The sequence below is a fragment of the Agelaius tricolor genome, unplaced genomic scaffold, assembly GCF_023055355.1.
Source record: "Agelaius tricolor isolate 1412-34295 unplaced genomic scaffold, bAgeTri1.0.p SCAF_3, whole genome shotgun sequence".
Lineage (NCBI taxonomy): Eukaryota > Metazoa > Chordata > Aves > Passeriformes > Icteridae > Agelaius > Agelaius tricolor.
The window spans coordinates 55,187,661-55,206,330 of NW_027269263.1; the positions used below are offsets into that span (position 1 = coordinate 55,187,661).

General features: G+C 42.9%; 1 protein-coding gene across 1 annotated transcript in view; it reads right to left on the bottom strand.

Annotated features, from left to right (window-relative positions):
* SLC2A13 (solute carrier family 2 member 13) overlaps positions 1 to 18,464 on the bottom strand; it is a 146,420-nt gene extending 127,956 nt beyond the window's left edge. Inside the window, exon 1 of the mRNA XM_071423888.1 lies at positions 17,613 to 18,464. Within this exon, the coding sequence (XP_071279989.1) occupies positions 17,613 to 18,159 (547 nt within the window). The 5' untranslated portion in view covers positions 18,160 to 18,464. The remainder of the gene's footprint in view (positions 1 to 17,612) is intronic.
* Positions 18,465 to 18,670: the final 206 nt, after the last annotated feature.

The following is an 18,670-nucleotide window of genomic DNA, read 5'->3' on the forward strand; positions in this document are numbered from 1 at the left end:
AACTGTCCAAGCCTATGACCACATGACCACACCTAGCACTACAGATGTCAGTTTACACTTCTCAGCAACCTGGAATTAGTTACCTGTGTTCAGTCATTCTTTATGGCTACCATCTGTTCCTATTAATCCAGGCTGGGAAAATCCCAGCCAGAACCCACCCAGCTGCCTGAGTTCCTGAGTATCCCACTGAGAATGCCATACTGGGGAATCTGTGCCTGTAGCTCATATCTGTGAGATTCCATTTCAGAAAGATAAAAGAAATCATGAAGAAATGCATTTTTGAATCATTATAGCAATACTAAAATAACAATCAACCCTAGAAGCGAGTAAAAGCTACCAAAAGCAACTAGGAAAAAGTTCTAATTTGTTCTGTTTCTGAATTAATTTTGATCAAGACTATTTGCAAAAATCTGTAACTGCATTGTAAGATGCAGACCTTTCATTGTGAAAGAGTAAAGCAGCCTAGATGTTTATACCACTCAACACTTATTTTTATCACATGGCAAAAACTTCTCACTTGAGAAAATAAGAGCATTTTTTTTTATTTTCACTTGAAAATTATGAATACAACATAGCAGTTTTCTTTATGACAGCTTGTATAAACACCTAAGTCAAGCACTACTTGATCTACTTCAAGAGTGGTTTCAGTTTAAATAAATACTAATTGAGATAAGCAGTGCTTTTCTGTAGACCTTCCCTAGCCCCAGCAGACTGCACCGTAGGTGCTGCTCACACCTAGGAAGAACCAGCAGTTGAAGGTGCTCAGGTCCTGAGGCAGCCCCAGGCACAGACAAGGAATTGTTTCCCCACCCAGTGGCTGCTCCCCATCCAGCAAGGCCGGGGATCTGGATGAGCATCCCCATCCCAGCCACCCCACTGCCCCTGGAGGCTTTGCATCTGGTGGCTGGCACAGAATTGTGCTAAGGCACAGATCACCATAAGCACTAACTGAGAGGCTGGGGGTGCCAATCTGTCTCCTTCTGCTGACTCAGCCACACAAACTGCAATTTCCAGCAGGGAAATGTGGTTTTATAGTGACCCAGAAAGATTCATCAGGGCTCATCTGCATTGCCCATACATGCCAGAAAGTCAGAATTATAAACACAATCTTTACATGGTTGGAAAAAACCAATCCCACATCAAAAACCTCAGAAAAATGGTTGAATGCTTCAAGGATCAGCACGTATTTTCTGTGTAGAGAAATTTTATTTTCAGAGGACAAGGATAATGGTTTGAAAGCTATACAGAAAACAAATGTTTCCTTGTAACTTTACACTTTTGCTTATAAACCATTTTTTCCCTAATTCTACTACAGTGATGTTTTACCCAACTTACAAGAATTCTAAGGCAAGTGACATCTATATAAACATGAACAAGCTTTGGAAGCTGAACTCAGCCAAAAGCATGCCTTCAGGTTATACCTGAAAGCTAAAGTTATACTCTTCAACTAAGACTTAAATTGTTTTTAACAGTGTCTCTTTCTACAAGTGAAACTGGTTAACTTCTCTGTAACTTGCTTTAGGTTACACTGGGTTTCAAGTCTAGCAACTGTCTCTAAACATGAAGCTTCAGATGAAGATTAGCAGAAGAACCCATATTCTTACCCATAATTTGCAATTAATTAAAAGAAAAATAAAAATTAGAAAGACTAATCTCATTGCAAATTTAGTGTTTTAGAGAAACAAAAGAACATTTTAGAGAAAAAATAACATTGAATGATTTCATTCCCTATTCAGGAAAGCCATTCAAAAAATAATGTTTATCTAATGTATATTCCTAGTAATTTTGTGCTTGCCATGGGTAAATACATTGCAAACATTCAACACACAGAACTATATTTTTATAGGAATTGCTACATTTATCCACTTGTGCAGAAAACAGCATGACTGGTAGGAAGACAGGTACCAGTTATATGGTTTTGTACCTATTACTCTAAAAAATAAACAAAAGCCTTGTAAGCCTTTTACAGCCTAAGGCTTGATTTTATAATCTAGGTTTCAATGATGTCTTTATAATGCAAGTAGCACTCACGACAGTAATGTAAGTATAACTACAGTTATAATGAAAATATAGGAATCACAGCAATTGCTCAGTTTCCTTCTACACTAGCAGATTCATATACAATCAAGCTTGTGTCTACAAAAACAAGTGATCCATGTAAAGAAAATAAAACTCCTTTCTTTATGACCATATGGGAAAATATTTGCAGTATTGGAGGGTGGGGGGTGGTAGAAATCAGTGCAGTACTTCTTCCTCAAGGTACCCTCTGTAGCACCCACATTTTGCATGCCAGGGAGAGCAAGGCCTTTCCCAGTGCCCATGGGTTAAGTCAACCAGTGCTGCACACTTCTTTGCTTTAAGAGAAGCAGCTAAGCTTAAATATCTAGTTGCCACTAGATATTTAAAATATAGATATTTAAGTGCGATATTTAAGGTATCACATATAGATACTATATGTGATATTTAAGTGCAATATTAAGGGTCCTTCTCCGCATGATCTGGAGTTTCCCTGCTACCAATTCCATAACAGCTGCTCAGTGCCAGTGCATGCAACTGTAATAGAAGAGCATCCTATGGAGGAATCCCAAGTAAAGATCTCTCAAGAAAAGTGGTAGTCTCAGAGAGGGTTTTAACTATAAGCACAAGGATCTTGCATTAGAGTGCTCTTAGCAGAGGGATAAGCCAATTTCTTCATGTCACACAGGATTGCACATGGAAATGACTTGTGACTGCTCTCCTAGACTATCACAACTGCAGCACTCATGGTGTAATATTCAAGTTGTCAAGGGATACAAGGTGGCTTTAAACACTTCTGATGTGTATTTACTTCCACCAGTGGCTTATAGTGACAAAAAACAAGCAGCTACAAGTGAAGAATGAGGCTGCTGCACTTGAGGGGGACAAAAGCAAGACAGTAAGTGTCAAGTGCTAAAAGGAAAAAAGGAACAGATCAACTACTCCATTACCAACATCTAAGGGACAAAAAGCTGAGGAAGCCTTAGCCAACCAGGAGTGGATGGATGCTGCAGGTGGAAAGAAATTACTGCTAAATTTTGTCAGGGAAATGGACTGCCAAAGAGCTTTCTGGGAAATGTTGCTCTCATGACTTTCAATTTTTGACAACTTGCAGTTCTCTAGATGCATTGTGATTGACAGTCATTTTCCAAACAGCAGATGTAATTCTGGTAACAGCTGCTTTACTTCAGTGTTTACTTTGCACTTTGTTAGGTCCTCACTCAGCGCCAAGCACAACTCCTGAGTCCCCCTGCAGAGCAGCTCTTTCCTGCCCCATTTTCACTCTCCAGGCACATTAGCAGGGGAGGATTCAGGCAGAGCTCCAGGTCAGCCTACAGAGAAAGCTGGGCAAATGCTGCATTGCTCTTGTTAAATCTCATGAAGTGATACAAGACTTTGATAACTTTAGATAACCTCAAGATTAAGAGGAAATAAAGATGGGTATCTGAAGTGCCATTCTGCAACTCAGGGCACTGCACTGATTCTCCTGTCAGTCTGCTGCGTTGCCCCTATACAGTGAAAGAATAGTGGAAATGAGAAATTTTAAGAAAAATTAGGTGCTGCAATTTTAAAAAGTATATCTGCCAGTCCCATTCCAATTAACACAGATACAGCAAGTATCTCTAAGATAGAATCTGCTTTTCCTGGGACGTGCACTAGACAAGTTGCAATAAATCAGTGTAAGCTGTCAGATAACAAGCTGGGCAATGAAATACTCCACTGCTTCAGTTTCTGTCTGCCAGCCTCCAAGTGACACAGCTTTTTTGTACTTGAGCCACAGCTACTGGAGGGTAGTAAATTTTAACTCCTTCATACCTGCTCCCACTTTGAGGTGGATTCCATCCTTAAAACTGAAAAGTTTTTAGTTATAAATGAAGCCACATTCTTCTTCAAAGTGACAAGACAATCTCATTTAAGGTTCAAGCTTTAAGGGAAAAGATTAATGCACAAGCTACCACTGAGAAAAATAACTAAATCCAGGATCTCTCTAAAAAATAAACTTTGCAAGCCCTGTGATTACAGCATTACTCCACTTTCACTGAGAAAAATTTAAGAAATTTCCATACTTGAGGATAACTGAAAAGTCTTAGACCAGAGCAGGGAAGGATGTCTGAATCCTCACAGGACTCATTCCAAAGAAACTCTATCGAGTAATTACTATCTCCCATCTTGATTTTCCCTATATCACATTTCACCTGATTTTTTAATTAAAGTATTTAATTAAATCTTCATATAGCAAGAATTAATTGAAACATCAATTATGGTAAAACCTGGCTACAGATAATTGAATTTCCACTCAAAAGTAAAAATCACTTTTTTACATTTTAAAATATTTTTGGCCTACTTCCTCTTTCTTATTTCCCAAAACAAAAGGTAGGGACTGCTGACAATACTGCAAGAGAGCAACATCAGAAAGCAGAATTAATTAATACTGGGAAGAATCATTAAACTGAGCACTAATAAAGTAACTGTGAGTAGGAATGGAACCAGTTGTGATAGCTTCTAATGAAGCACTAGGAACCTACAATGAAGCACAAAACAGGCTCATAGGTGACCAGATCTCCAAATTTGTCACTATGCTCTCCTACCTGCCAACTTAGCATTATTTATACTTGCATACAGTAAGAAAATAATAAAATCACGGTATTTTCCCCATAGAATTTTACTATCCATTGCAAAGCACACATGTTGATGACAGGCTGTTGTCAAGAGGCTGGGAATAAACTGCTCTAGCAGAATGCTACTCTTCCTGTCACCAAAGATAACCTCCTTAATAACAGAATCCTCCTCCCTAAGACTTGTAACCTACTGCAATAATATAACAGCTAGAAAAGCTCCTCATGGACTATGCTTGCAATGCAGTGTGTGCTTTCAGCACTTTAAATCTCTCCTGCTTGTCATCTTGAGATCTACCTTTCATGCATCCCTAAAGCAATAATAGGTTGAGAAGTATTTGCTTTACTCTGTCTCCTTTTCACAGTTGTTCTGAGTGTTCTTTGGTTTGTATTTCTATTTGTCAGCAGTATCAGCCACTAAAAGCAGAAAGAATGGTCCCATATCCCAAAGCCATTCTTCATATTTTCTCCTGTCCTCCACAGCACAGCTGTGGAATCTGTTTCAAACACATTAATCCTGAAAATCTGTACACTTGGTTTACAGTATGCTCTTGCATAACCATCTTCAATCTCCTTTTTCCTCACCACAAAAATACAATCAACTCCTAATTAAAATATTCAGCAATAGAATTTTATTTCATTACTCAATTCTTTCTGTGCATACCCACACATGTGGAACTCTCCAGATGTCTGCATTCCTTCCCACTTCCCACTGTGGCTGTCTAGAAGGCCAGGATCAGACATTGTTTCTCACCAACATGGGCTAGGAAAGACAAGTATGGCAAATGAATTACTGAGGTTCAAACAGTGCTGCTTCAGCACTCACACTTCCAGTTCCACGTTCTATGCACCAGTGCAAGGACTGATTTCCCTACATCCCAGCCCAAATGAAACCCCCTGGAGAAACTTGAGGGTAAGAAGCCATTGCAGCCAGCAAAACTGAAAAACTGACTAGTTTGACTGCAGCAAAGTAGTTCACAAGAAGTCCCCATCACACTTAACACACAAGCACAGTTCCATCCCATGTATCCCACAAAGAGTCTCCAGAAAGAAAAGCAGAATGAATACCAAAGCCTGAGAGAGCAGGCTAACAGGCAGCCAAGGCTCACCCTCATCCAACCAGAACACTGCCAAGGAGACTGATGCCCCAGCAACTCATCTGAAACAAATCCATACTCAGGGATCAAAGTGAGCATACAAGCAGAGGCTCTATTAAGTCAGCCAGAAACATGTTAATATTCTAGACAAAAAATACCAGAAAACATGCACACAGTCCCTTAGAACTTTCACCACGACAAGGTGAATTACTGAGAATTAGCTTCTGAATAGATTAAGCACAACTGTTTCAAACAGGTGGCTTGGATCCTGCTAAAGATCCAACTGGTGTTACAGAGGAGACAGGACTGCTGATCTTGAGCTATGAGGAGAAGCTTCTCTGCACTCTGCATAACAAGCTTGGAGTACTGTTTCCTCCTGTGCAAGGAACCACTCCACATCTAAGAGGATAATGGTTAATAGCCCAGATATTACATGGGTGTCAGGAAAGCAATTAACTTTGAATCAGGGAGAGGCCTGCAGACTGATACAACAGACGTCTTTGAAATGAAGGGGAGGAGTAGGTGGGGACAGAGTAGGCAGAATCAAAGCCAAAACACAAACAGCATCTCTTCTTATTCTAAAGTCACCATCAGAGACACAACAGAAGGTGAAACAACAAAGCATGACCTAAAAAATATACCATGAAACTCCAGCTTTTTCAGAAGCACACAGGCTGTTGAACATGATAATATTTTGTGTACCCCAGCTGGAAAACCTGCTCCAGGGCTCAGGAGCAGAGTGAAGCCCTAAACCTGCAGGATGGCAAGATGCACAGAGGAAATCACACAGACACACAGGTGCAAACAAATATTGTGCCCTACATAATGCTAGATTTTATGATAAATAGTATAGTCTCATCCAAATTGTCGAAGAACTTAGTAAAGTACATTCCCACTCACTAAAAGAGAAGTTAACTAACATTATTTGTGTAATGCTCTACTCAATGTGTGCCCACGTTTCTGCTCAGTGATTTTTTCCAAGAACACACCAGTCAATCATTACAAGACGAAGGATCTGTGCTTTATTTCTTCTCCTAACCAAGAACAACACACAGGACAAAACCAGACACAAGTACGAGCTCAAAATATTCTCACAATGATTGAATTTTAGGGGTAAAACATCATGAATGCCTATGTGCAACATTTTAGCCTTTCCACCTGTATTTTCAGGATCCTGAAATTGCCCAGGTGGCTTTGGATTTCATTTGTACCAAGCTGTTCCAATCTGAATTGGACTGGTGAGGTCAGCAGCACCTATGATTAATGCAGGAGCAGGGAGTCTACCAGGCAAAAGACTTAGCTGAACTCCATAGTGAATAAAACCAGTCTTACCTTTTCCCCTCAGGCAGATTCCCCATTCCTGTGCTGACATAGCTACTACTGACCTCAACAGTCCAATAATCAAGGACCTGTGAACAAACAGAAAAGGTCACTTGTATGCAAACATCTGCTGAAGTGCATGCTTAAAGTACACACAGCTTTGGACCTATCCACCACTTCCTCCATGCTCAGCCTGCTGCAGTTCATCCATTACCACACTGCCTTCCTCAGATTTCTCCTCACACTCTCCACATTCTCCACCACAGCTCCAACCAACAATCCTAAAAAAATTAACTAACCAAATCAGAGAGCAAGTACTTAGGGGTGGTCCCTATGATTTTTATCTCCTTAACTTCATAAACAAAACTTCCTAGGTAGGCAGCTACAAGCAGCAAAGTTCAAAATAACAGGCAGAGTGGGTCTTCATACAACTAGGAACAGCAAATAAAGCACACTGACCTGAACCTTAAACATACAAAAAATGCCATAAGAATGGGTATTTCTTTCCTACTATCACCTATTGGAAAAAAGGAGCACTAAATCTGACTTGAGCCCTCTGACTCTGGGATTCTGCTATACCATCCTCCACCAGCTATAAAAGAATTTAGGCTCCCAGCTGTCCCTGTTCCCAATTGCACTCCAGTGACATGTTCAAAGAGGCAGTAAAAATATTCCCTGCCTCCAATATCTCATGTAGGCTCTGTGCTTGTTATATTTCTAGATTGCTGAAGTTGCTACAGCCTTCTTGTCATGGCTTTCATCATAATTTATTTAGTCAGCTACCACTCTCCCTATAAAAATCTCATAAGTACTTTATTAAGTATATTTATTAGTTTCAATAAAGAGGTTTTGCTTCTGAATTTCTTCAGGCACTTTTAAGATAGTAGCTTTTTTTTTTCTTTCCTAACTCCTGATAATTTTTACAATTGGAATGTTGACAATTTTTACAGGTGAAATGTGAAACCTATGCTACAAAAGCATGAGAAAAAAATTGCAACATGCTTAGAAGTTAGTTGTCTTTAGCATCAGGATCATCTAACTCTTCCATAAAGAAATTATTGAATCCTGACTGCCTATTCATTTTTGTAAGCTAATGATAGAGTAAAACAATAACTCTATTTTTTCCAGGTTAAGTACTGCAAGCTCCTCCACGACTAGTGCTGCAAAACCTAAAGGGTCATGGTGTTTGAATTTTCATAATATTAGATAAAAACTCCAAAGAATCACAGATTCCAAGTATTGTAGTACCATTATAGGCTTTGAACAAGAATCAATGGTAATTTAAGGGAGGAAATCAGAGGGATGCAAACAGGAGCTGGTCTGGTCTTGTTTCTGAGGCTAAACTGCACCACAAGGCATGAGAACAGGATGGCACCAGTGCTCCTGCTCCTCTGGGCACAGCAGTTCTGCTCTGGTACTGCACTAGGCAAAAGGAGGAGTACTTCCAGATCTGCTCATCTCTTGCCCTTGGAAATGAGAGAGATGCAAAAGCAAGAGCTGATGAACTGCAGAAGACAGCTCAGGGAAAGACATGAATCAAGGCAATTGCTATAGTATTCAAATAGTACCAATATTTAACTTTACTATTAGAATAAAGTAATCAATGGCTTATGAACAATGGCACTGCTCACAGCAACGTATCAGTCCTAACAACATGAAGTTATTTAATGACACTAAGGTCACTTTTGTGCTTTTATGACCCTCAATTTGAAGAAAAGAAGACAGTCAGAAAAGAACAACCCAATGCAAAACTTTGATATCCACCCATTTATTAGAAGGGTGGTCAGTTCAAGATGGATTTGAAGTTCAAATTATTGGCACCTTCAAGTAGGACTAAGTTTAAAGTTCTTATCTGGTGAACCAAGAGCAGGAGTGCTAAAACTATGAAAACATACCTAAAGAATTATCCAGTGTTACTAAGAAAGGGAGATTGGTCAGTCTTTGTAGGGTTCTTGCACAGAAAAAGTATTTAGGAGAAGGAACAGGAGAGAATTTCTTATGAGCAAGCAGAAATTAAAAAGATTCTTCCACTGGCACATGCCAGCAATCCATTCAGCAGATGTTTCTCAGAGCAGCACTCACCAGAACACATTCCCTGTTTACATGGCCACAGCAATGGCAACACAACCTGTGTAACCCCAGGCATGTTCTTCTGCTCTTTCCAACTTAGAATGCATGCCCCTGTATTCCCAGAGAAAGGCAGCAAAGCAGAAGAGCTGTGGCTCAACACAAACACATACCTAATACTTCCAGCTGCTGGGAAACATTTTTCCAAAGTGATTATATGCATAGACACATTAAAACCACAATCACTGGTTTTGCTTCTCTTTCAAGGGAAGCAACAGTACAGAAAACCATGTACATGAGGCTCCCAAACAAATGAAAAGGGAAACAAAAGGGCTGTTACTTCTTGTTTCTGCAGGTTAGCCTGCAGAAACTCCCACTTCTGGGAAAAGGCTTGAAAACTCTTGCCATAGGGCTCCCACTTATGGTACCAAGTTTCTAGAACTATTTCATTTTGTCTAGACTATGAAAATATGGGTGATGTCAAGGTGACTTTAATTTTAGCTACACATTTTTGTTTACGCAGCAGGTTCTCCACCATTTCTGGCATCTCCTGGTTCTGCGTCTGTCATCTGGAGACTGACAGCCACTTCACTCCTGCCTCAGAGACAACTGAGCATGCAGCTGCATGTGCTTGGCTGGCTGTTCCTTAGATTAGGGAGCTCCTCAAAGCCACCACTTGAGATGAGACTTGTGGAAATTAGACCTTCCCAAATAAAGTGTTGAAAAGACACCAGAAAGTTCTAGAACTGACACCTGAAGCAACTGCCAGGCCTTCAGAGAGAAGAAAGGGAATCCTTACTTGCCCCTGAAGACTGTTCAGCCTTGCAGTGTCTGACAGCCCCTGTGCTAAAAGCATCAGGTATTCCTGCCTGGAAATTTTTTTTGGCTGGAAGTTGTCTTGTCACTCAGGAGTAGAATATGCTTGTTGCTGTAGAACACTCACAAAGGATGAGCCCCAAGGTCAGTGCCAGGTGGTCCTGGAAAACATCAGCTCTAATGAGAACCAAGAAGCCATTCAGATTAGTCACAGAGGACAAACCTCCTCCAGAGAGCTGCTCCCTTGCTGAATTACACTGGAAAAATCAAGGAGGAGGGTGGAAGAAAAGTTCAGGCAGAGAAGCTGGGTTGATGACTCCTGAATATACAGAACTAAAAAACCCAGCTACAGAGGAGGGGGGGGAAAAGCCCCTGAGTGACAACTAAAGGACCAGCCCAAGGTAAAGGCAAAAAGTTGCATTCATCAATAAACATAGACTTCTATTTTTTTTATTAAATTTACACAACTGCTTCAGTGTCTGAGCTCACCAGCACACAGCCTCATGAAATGATGGCAGAACTCCAAAGAAAGTCAACCCAGGTGCAATCCCTAGGGCACTCATGGGGACTCCAAACAAGAATCTGTGGTTTGAAAGGGAGGAACACAAAAGGAAGACTGTCCCCAACTCCAGATGAGGCAGACACCCTTACTGTTCAGCTGAGCAAGAGACCAAACCTGGGGGGAAGTGGGAACACACTGGCCAGCCCCATGGCTGAAAGCATGTTGTGGCCCATCCACAGCCAGCTGGAGGGGGAGAGGGGCTCTGGGGTCACTGTGTGGCATTTCATCTGAGCCAGCACCATGGCTAGAAGGGATTGTGAAGGAAGGAGGGACAGACTGTCTGAGCTAAGAAACCTAAGTTCAGTGACTGGGTATATAAAAAGCCAAAATAAGAAACCACCTATGAAAAAATCCCCTTCAGAACATGCATTTACTTTGAATAAATCCTTTACAAAACCAGTCTAAATCTGACAACAAATCAGAGGAAGATCAGAAATGGAAAGAAGAAGAACGTGTGCTTTTAAATCTTCATTTCTACAACTATCATGTGCAAAATACATTTTAGAAGAGTTTGCACCCAAGTTGCATCACAAGACTTACAGAGTTTAGCAAAAGTAATCAGATGGCTCCAGACTCATCCAGAGCTGTGTTAGACAAGATCTCTACAACAGAATTAACAACTGCTTCTTATGATACTTGTTCAGAGGCATAATCATTGCAAAGAGAAGCCCAAAGGTGGAACTCTGCTCTCCTGATGTGCATCAGTCACTGGGTTCAGGCTTCCAGCAGCTCAATGCAGACCCATGCTCTTCACAAGCTGCACACCAGAAACACTGATTGCACAGGTCAGATGTGAAAGCCCACTGATGAAGACCCAAAAAGCAATTTTGCAAACAAAGCTATCCATCAGGCCCATTATACCTCTGTGGGGCCAGCATGCCACACAGCCACAGTTTCTCACTTTGAGTCCAACCATCTCAAGTAGGAATCACCAATTTTCAGAACTTCTGTAGGACTTGCAACCCAAAAGCTTACCATATTTGAATGTAATAATCCCTAAGATTCTTAAAATACTATTTTTAAAAGAAATCAGTGTATTTTAAAATAAGATATATTCTATAAAATTCCCCTTAAGAGCATACATCTGCTGTAAGTAATCTTGAAGTCTACTGATAATGAGGTAAGGAAAAACATAATTTAAAAGACCTCCTCTTTTCAGCACCTCCTTTCAGGGATTCTTTTTCTTTTTTCATTGCTTCTCAGATTACAATTGGCAAAGTACAAATTAGTATGCTCAGAAAAAAAATTAGGTGCAAGTTCTGACAGTGCAGAGCACGAGACAGCGGCCAGCAGCTCGAATCTGCTGCTTGGACTGTCCCCAGATACCCTGACTTGTGCCTCTGCTGACAGGACTGGTGCAAACTTCAGCCAAACAAGTCACTCAGACCCAAGAGCTCCAGCTGAACAATTTGCTGTCTCTAACATCACAGTAAATGGATGCTACTACTGTTTCCTGTAGCAAACAAAGCATTCTGAAAATAAGCCCACCTACAGTGCCCACATGAATTTTTCAAGGTAAGGAAACACTTGTGTTTAACACTACAAGCTTCCTTCAAGTTGCCTTTTTATCAGGAGTAAGAAGACCATAATTTCAATTTTATGTCACCTATGAAATGGATGTTTTCTATATTTTTCCAAAATAAACAAAGATAATCCAACAGGGTTTTGGATTTTATTTTAACAGAACAGTTTGACCAAGTACAGGGAAAATTATTTTAGAAAAATTCCCATATTTTAAAGACAGAAAATAAATTCAAGGTTTCTGAACTATGGGAATTAATTTCTTTCTTAAGTTAAATAAAAACAATAGCAAAAAGGCCAAAACACCTCCCTTATGACTTTAAAGCGTGTCCAGAAGAATCAAAAATCCCAACATTTTCTTGGATATAACTCTGTGCACTTAGTATTTTATTCTGAAATGGTCACTAAATATAAGGTAGCAACATTCCTGTGCAAATTGCTGATTTTTGTATGACACCATCAGACAAAACATTAATGGAGTCAGTGCTTACTGATGTGCCAGTGAACTGAGCATAGTACTGTATATCCTGTCCAAGGCACACAAAATTAGAGGACTTCAAAATAAACAGTTTTTAATCTTAAATTAATCCTGGTACCCTGAAAGATTTCAGCTCCAATCAGAAGCTAATGTATTCTTCCAGATGCTTTTGCCCAGGAATAGATTAATCTCCTAAAATACAGAGATTCAATCCTGAGCACACACAGTAATGTCAGTACCTTTAGGCCCTGGAAGCTTGGGTGACCATCTGTGGGCAGTGACAGCACAAGAATCAATTGCAACAACCCAGAAATTTCTCTCCATCCCCCTCCATCTCTACTGCCAGCTTATACTAACAAACCACTGTCTCCAGAGGTAAAAATAGCTATGAACCTCTGGACTGAAAATTACAAGCATCTGTCAGAAGCAGCACAGCATATTTGGGGGTTGAGGGTGACTCCAAAATGTACCAAGGTATAAACTCTAAAAAAACCTGGTGGACACTCAGTTATAAAAACAGACTGAAGCTGCAGAGCTTCCCATATCAGGTTGCTGAGGGAGGATGAGAAGATTAATCTGGTTTTCCAAGATAAAAATACACTGAAAAAATACCTGAAAAAGCTCAGTCATATTCAAAAAAAAAAAAAAAAAAAAAAAGGTAATAAAAACCAGCACACATATCCTAACCTTTCATAGGCAACATGTCATACCAGGTATTTTCTAGTATTTCCACAGCATATCTAGTAGTCCAGATTATATGGCAGACCTGTTTTAACCACTTCAAATATCATACAGAGTTTGCACTACACGATGCAAGTCCTTTGGATAAATTTGGTTATTTTTGTCCTTTGGCATTGAACCTTATTGTCAATAGAAGCCAACCCCACCAGGGGAGCCACAACCATATGCCAGAACTTTTCACTCCTGCCTAATTCTGTGTATAGTCTTGTTTCCTCTGCTCAGGAAATGACCTACATATGTAGTCAAAAGATGCTACCAGATGCACTACATATGTCAGATTCAAATATAGCCTTTCAAAAAAATACTAGAGACATTTTGAGCACACTGAGCAGTGGCTTACATTGTGAAGAAACCTCATGTATGAAAGACAGGAGTAAAGGAGAAGATAAGGCATCTAACCAGGCAGGTCCCCAATGCACTGCAGACTCAGTAACATACACATTCTGTAATCCTAAGTAACTCTGCTTTCATGAGAGCTTGGGTAATGTGTGCATTAAGTAATGCCTAAGCATTCAGCAAGAAAACAAAACCTGAAAAGCTGATCACTATTTGAGCACCATTTATTCTGCATGCCAAACAAGACAGGAGTATCTAATTATCCAGCTAATGATTGTACATCAAGACAGAGATCAGCTATGGAGGAGCAAGCTCAATGCTGTCACTTCCTGAGCTCTGCTCCAACTGCTTTCCTTCCACAGGTGGTATGCAATGTTCTTGAAAAAGTAACCTGAACAGCTCACTCCCTGAAGCACCATGCCAACACCCACCTACACCAGCTGTAAGCTTAAAACCTTCAGCATCCCCAGATGACAGAAGGATGAACAACACCCATTGCAGACAGATGAGCTGTTGGCAAACCATGGCCAAAGGGTTCAGCAAATTGGGACATTGGACCGATCACAGCCTAAGAAAGAAGTGATTTTGCAAACATGGCTGTTTATTATTATCCTTTCTAGTGTCTGGTTTAGCCCCAGTGAGCACCCTTCTCACTCTTTGCCTTCCTGCTCAAGACAGCAAGTGTTCAGGAAAAATAACTCTCCAGTCATGCCTGGTTCCTGCTTTTATTGTTTCAGTTCTGGCCTGACCTCAGGCTTTGGGACAGAGCAAATATGAGCCAAGTGAAGAGCCCAGCCTTCCTCTCAGGCACAGTAACCAAACTACAGCAGCCAACACAAGAGCAGGAGGCCTTCACCATTATCAGATGCCAAAGGTCCAAACACAATTTGAACCAATAACTTCTTTACCTAGCTAAGCTCATACTAAGTGTTACCAAGCTCATGCAATCCAATTTCCTAATTGTTTGGATTTTGCCCCCATTTGCTGTAAGGAATATCTGTCCAAGTGTTGCACTGCTGACATCTGGCTCAGACAAATTCCTAAAGAGTCCAGGGCACCAGAACTGCTTGGAAAGGGGCAGATGGGAGGGAATAACAGCCATAACCTTCTTCTTAAGCCATTTAGCCTGCAACTGTCATGAACTATGTATTTAGAAATTTAGATCTGAAAAGATCTAAGGATATTCTAAGCTCATGCTGAACATGTTTTCCCTTTTTATGCATTCTCTATATTTTGTATTAATACTGAGGGAAAGAGGGACAGAAAAGGGAATATAACAGTTTCCACCATAAAAATCTATTCAACATTTATAATAAAAGAGGATTTAGGCTTGTCCTTGAGAGAAAGTCTTTATTTCCAGAAACATCTCATCCTGTAATGGCTGTAGGAAAAGGACAGTTTTTCCATTTCAAAACAGCTCTAAGGAAAATGGTAAAAAATGGACAGGACAGACAAATGAGAGATGTTCCTCATTTCAGCATATATCCTCTGGTTTTCAGCCTTGAAAGTTTAACTTTATTCCTTTATAAATCACAGTCACAAGAAAAAGAGCCATTTTCTCACACAGACAAAATTAACACCAATCTACCCTGCCACCAGCAAGGGCAGAAGGAACATCACCACATCTGCTTTTACAGCACCACAGGACTGATCATAACACAGTAATTCACTTAGTAAATGCAAAAAAACCCCACATGTATCTGGAGTAGACCTTTTGATGGGCAATTTGCAGAGAGCTACAGGAAAGAAACCTAAGAAATGTATAAAATTATACACAGTTAAGAAGTTTTTACTGGTTTTCAGGTAGGAAAGCATTTGTAATACTACACCCCTGCACCCTCACATTTTAGCATTTTGTATTTTTGCTGAAGTGTCACATTACTGTACAGACTTCTCACACCAACACTAGGAAGCTCTGGCTCACTTTGGGCAGTAAAATGATAGTCAGAAGTCTCCAAGAGATGAAAGGGAAGAAAAAACTTCCACCAATTTCTAATGCCTTCATTAAATTATCCAGGCTCCCTCTGGTGGGGGATTTAATGTAGAGACTGTTCTTGTTTGCTATATGAGAACAGCTTTGAACCACAACAGGTTTTTTTCTTTTGTAAAACAAACCATGTTACAACTGGACTGTGCAGTTCCTGGAGCCTCTTGTCATGCTTAACCACAGCAACCTGAGGTAAAGCTTTGTTTCTGGCTCTGAGCTACATCACATAAAGAAGAGCAGTCAGCTAAAGCTAAAACATCACATTTTTAAAACACAAATTATTGTCTTTGTGCTCCAAAATCCCCAGAATATTTCTCCTTTCTTACTTCAGCTCTCCAGAGTCCCAGCAGAACCACCACCTCTGCCCCTGATGTGGACAGAGGCCAAAGAAAGATTGCTCTCCCCGGGGCACACAAGAGATCTAGGGCTCCTAGTTTTCATTTCTGGTTATATATTGATTATATTAAGTCCCGGGTCTCATATCTCTCCAATAATTTGAATATTATTTATTTGCACAATGGTCAGACAATTCCAACATGCCTATGTATCTCTCTACAAAACACACACACAGGAGTCAAGCAAACCATCCATCCATTTCATTTCTCTACAGCCCCTAAAGTTGTCATTGTAACCAATTACAGTAAAGGAACACGACAAGCTTTACAAACACAGAAAGACATCACATTTAGTATTTTTAGTATCTACCACTATATATATGTACTACATATTGCCATCAAAACTCCTGTTATCCATACAATCTCATAGTCAAATTTAGTTTTGCCTCCTGAACTTCATTACCAATATTATCAACATTCTGCAGTCTAAAGTCTTGAAATAAACAGCAAACATGCAGAGAGATAGCATTCCAAAGAAAAAAATTAAAAAAGAACCATCCAACTTGAGGTAGGAAAACTGCAACCCGATGTTGCTGTACGGGAAAACCAGCATGAGCCTTTTCATGGATGGAGACAATTTTGTTTCTGACAGCCCTTATTATGACTCACTAACTTTTCTTCCTTAATAAGGCCACAATTTGCATCAGAGAAAGTGTGTCTATAACAAGCCTGAGGACTCAGAAAATTATCCAATGGCTAAGAAACATAACTTTGCTACACAGACAAAAACAATCTTAGTTCTCAATTTGTCCTTGTGCTTTCAGATAGAAAGGGATGCAAGACTAAGCCTACTATAGTCCAGGAATTCTGATTAACCTCATACAGCCTACCTTAGATGATGAGTATAATTCAATTACTGCCAGATAGGATGGCAGCTGAAGCTGAAGAGCAACTCAAACTTGAGGGCTATTTAGGATATAGTCGGCACAGAAACCAGTCTCATAGGTCAGAGAAAACAGTTCTCATCACTGCAAGTTCCTTGGGACAACTACAAAGTTTTACGAGAACCCACTGCTTGCAACCCATACAGGAAGGCAAATAAAAAGCAGCAATTCACGTTCAGTATATCATTAATGAAATCCAAAGCCTTCCAAAGCAAACGTTAACTTATTCAGACCAGGGAGATTAAGACCTCATTTTGCCCCAGAGGCATTCCTTTAGTGCCCAAGTAAAGCTATGCGGGGAACCAGCAGAGAGGTATTTACAGTTCAGAAAGACCGACGCGATCTCCTCGCCCCTGACTTCCCAGAACCCCCTCAAGTGCAAAGCCTGCGGCGTGCGGTGTCGACACTGACAGACCACCCTAAACATGAAACCGCAGGAAGGATGCGAGACCATTCTCCTCGTACAGAAAGCGGACAACTCTCCCAGCAACGGGGCAGGACTACACCACCTGTAGTAAAATCGAGGAGGGCAAGCACACACCCCGTCCCCTTGCACACCGCCCGGACCTCGCTCAGCCACGCGTTCCCTCGCCAGCTCCCCAGCCTTGGGCACTCCGGGACTACTCCGCCTTCTGCTTCACCGCAAGGGGTTTGCGGGAGTGCAGGGACGGGCCATTCCCGGCTCGGTTAAACCGGCCCCGGGGGAGCGCTGCCCCCGCCGGGCTGGAGCCGGGTCCCCGCGGGGGAGGGAGCCGGGCGGGGCGGTGCGGCACTCACCGATGCCCAGCCCCACCACCACGCGTCCCGCCAGCAGCGTCTCCTTGTCGCGGGCGGCGGCCAGCACGCCGGACCCTGCCGTGAAGAGGCCGCTGGCCAGCAGGATGCAGGGCCGCCGGCCGCACAGCCCGTTCAGGACGCCGCCGGCCAGGGCGGACAGGGCGGCGGCGCCCACCGTGCTGGAGACGAGCAGCTCCTGCCAGAGCGCGTCCAGGTTGAGCTCCCTCTTGAGGAGGAGCAGCGCCCCCGACACCACGCCGGTGTCGTAGCCGAAGAGGAAGCCCCCCAGGGCGGAGAAGACCGACACCACGTAGACGAAGCCGGGGGTCTCGTCCTGCTGGAACTGGCGCCGCGCCGCCCGCTCCAGCTCTCCGCCCGACGCCGTGCTGTTGAGGCTGGAGCAGGACTCGGCGGCGATGAGGCTCCGCTCGCCCGCCGCCGCGCCCGAGCCGGCGGACCCGTCCGCCTGCCGCCGCCTCTTCTCGCCCATCAGGTTGCTCAGGCTCCGCAGCGTGTACTCCACATTATCGCTAGCCTTGCGGGACATGGGACGGCCGCGGCGGCTCCCGCCCCGACCGGGGGAGGGCAGGGGGCTGAGGCGGGCGGCTGCCGGGCTACTCAGACTAGGGCGGCGGGGCTGCCGCTGCTGCCGACGCTGCCCGTCCTCAGCGCGCCCGCCCCTCTCGGGCCGCGCTCAGCTGGGTCGCATCGTCCCCCCGCCGCCGGGCGGACTTGAGGGGAAGTTGCCGCCGCTCCCAGCGCCCGGGCGGAGCTGGAGGCGGAGGCAGGCGGGGACAGCGCCGAGCGCGGCCCGGCGGGCGCAGGGGCGGGCTCGGCCGCCCCCCCGCCGCTCGCGGCCCGGAGCAGGCGCGGCCCGGAGCGCCTGCGCACGGAGTGCCCCCGCCGCGCTCACTCGCGGGCGGCGGGGCTGGCGGTGGCGCTGAGGCCAGGAAGGAAGTCGGGAGGGAAGCCGGGAAGGAAGCCCTGGGCGGGTGGGCGCCACGCAAGCCCGGGGGCCGATCCCCGAGCCCGCGGAGCTGTTCCCGCTGGCAGCCCCC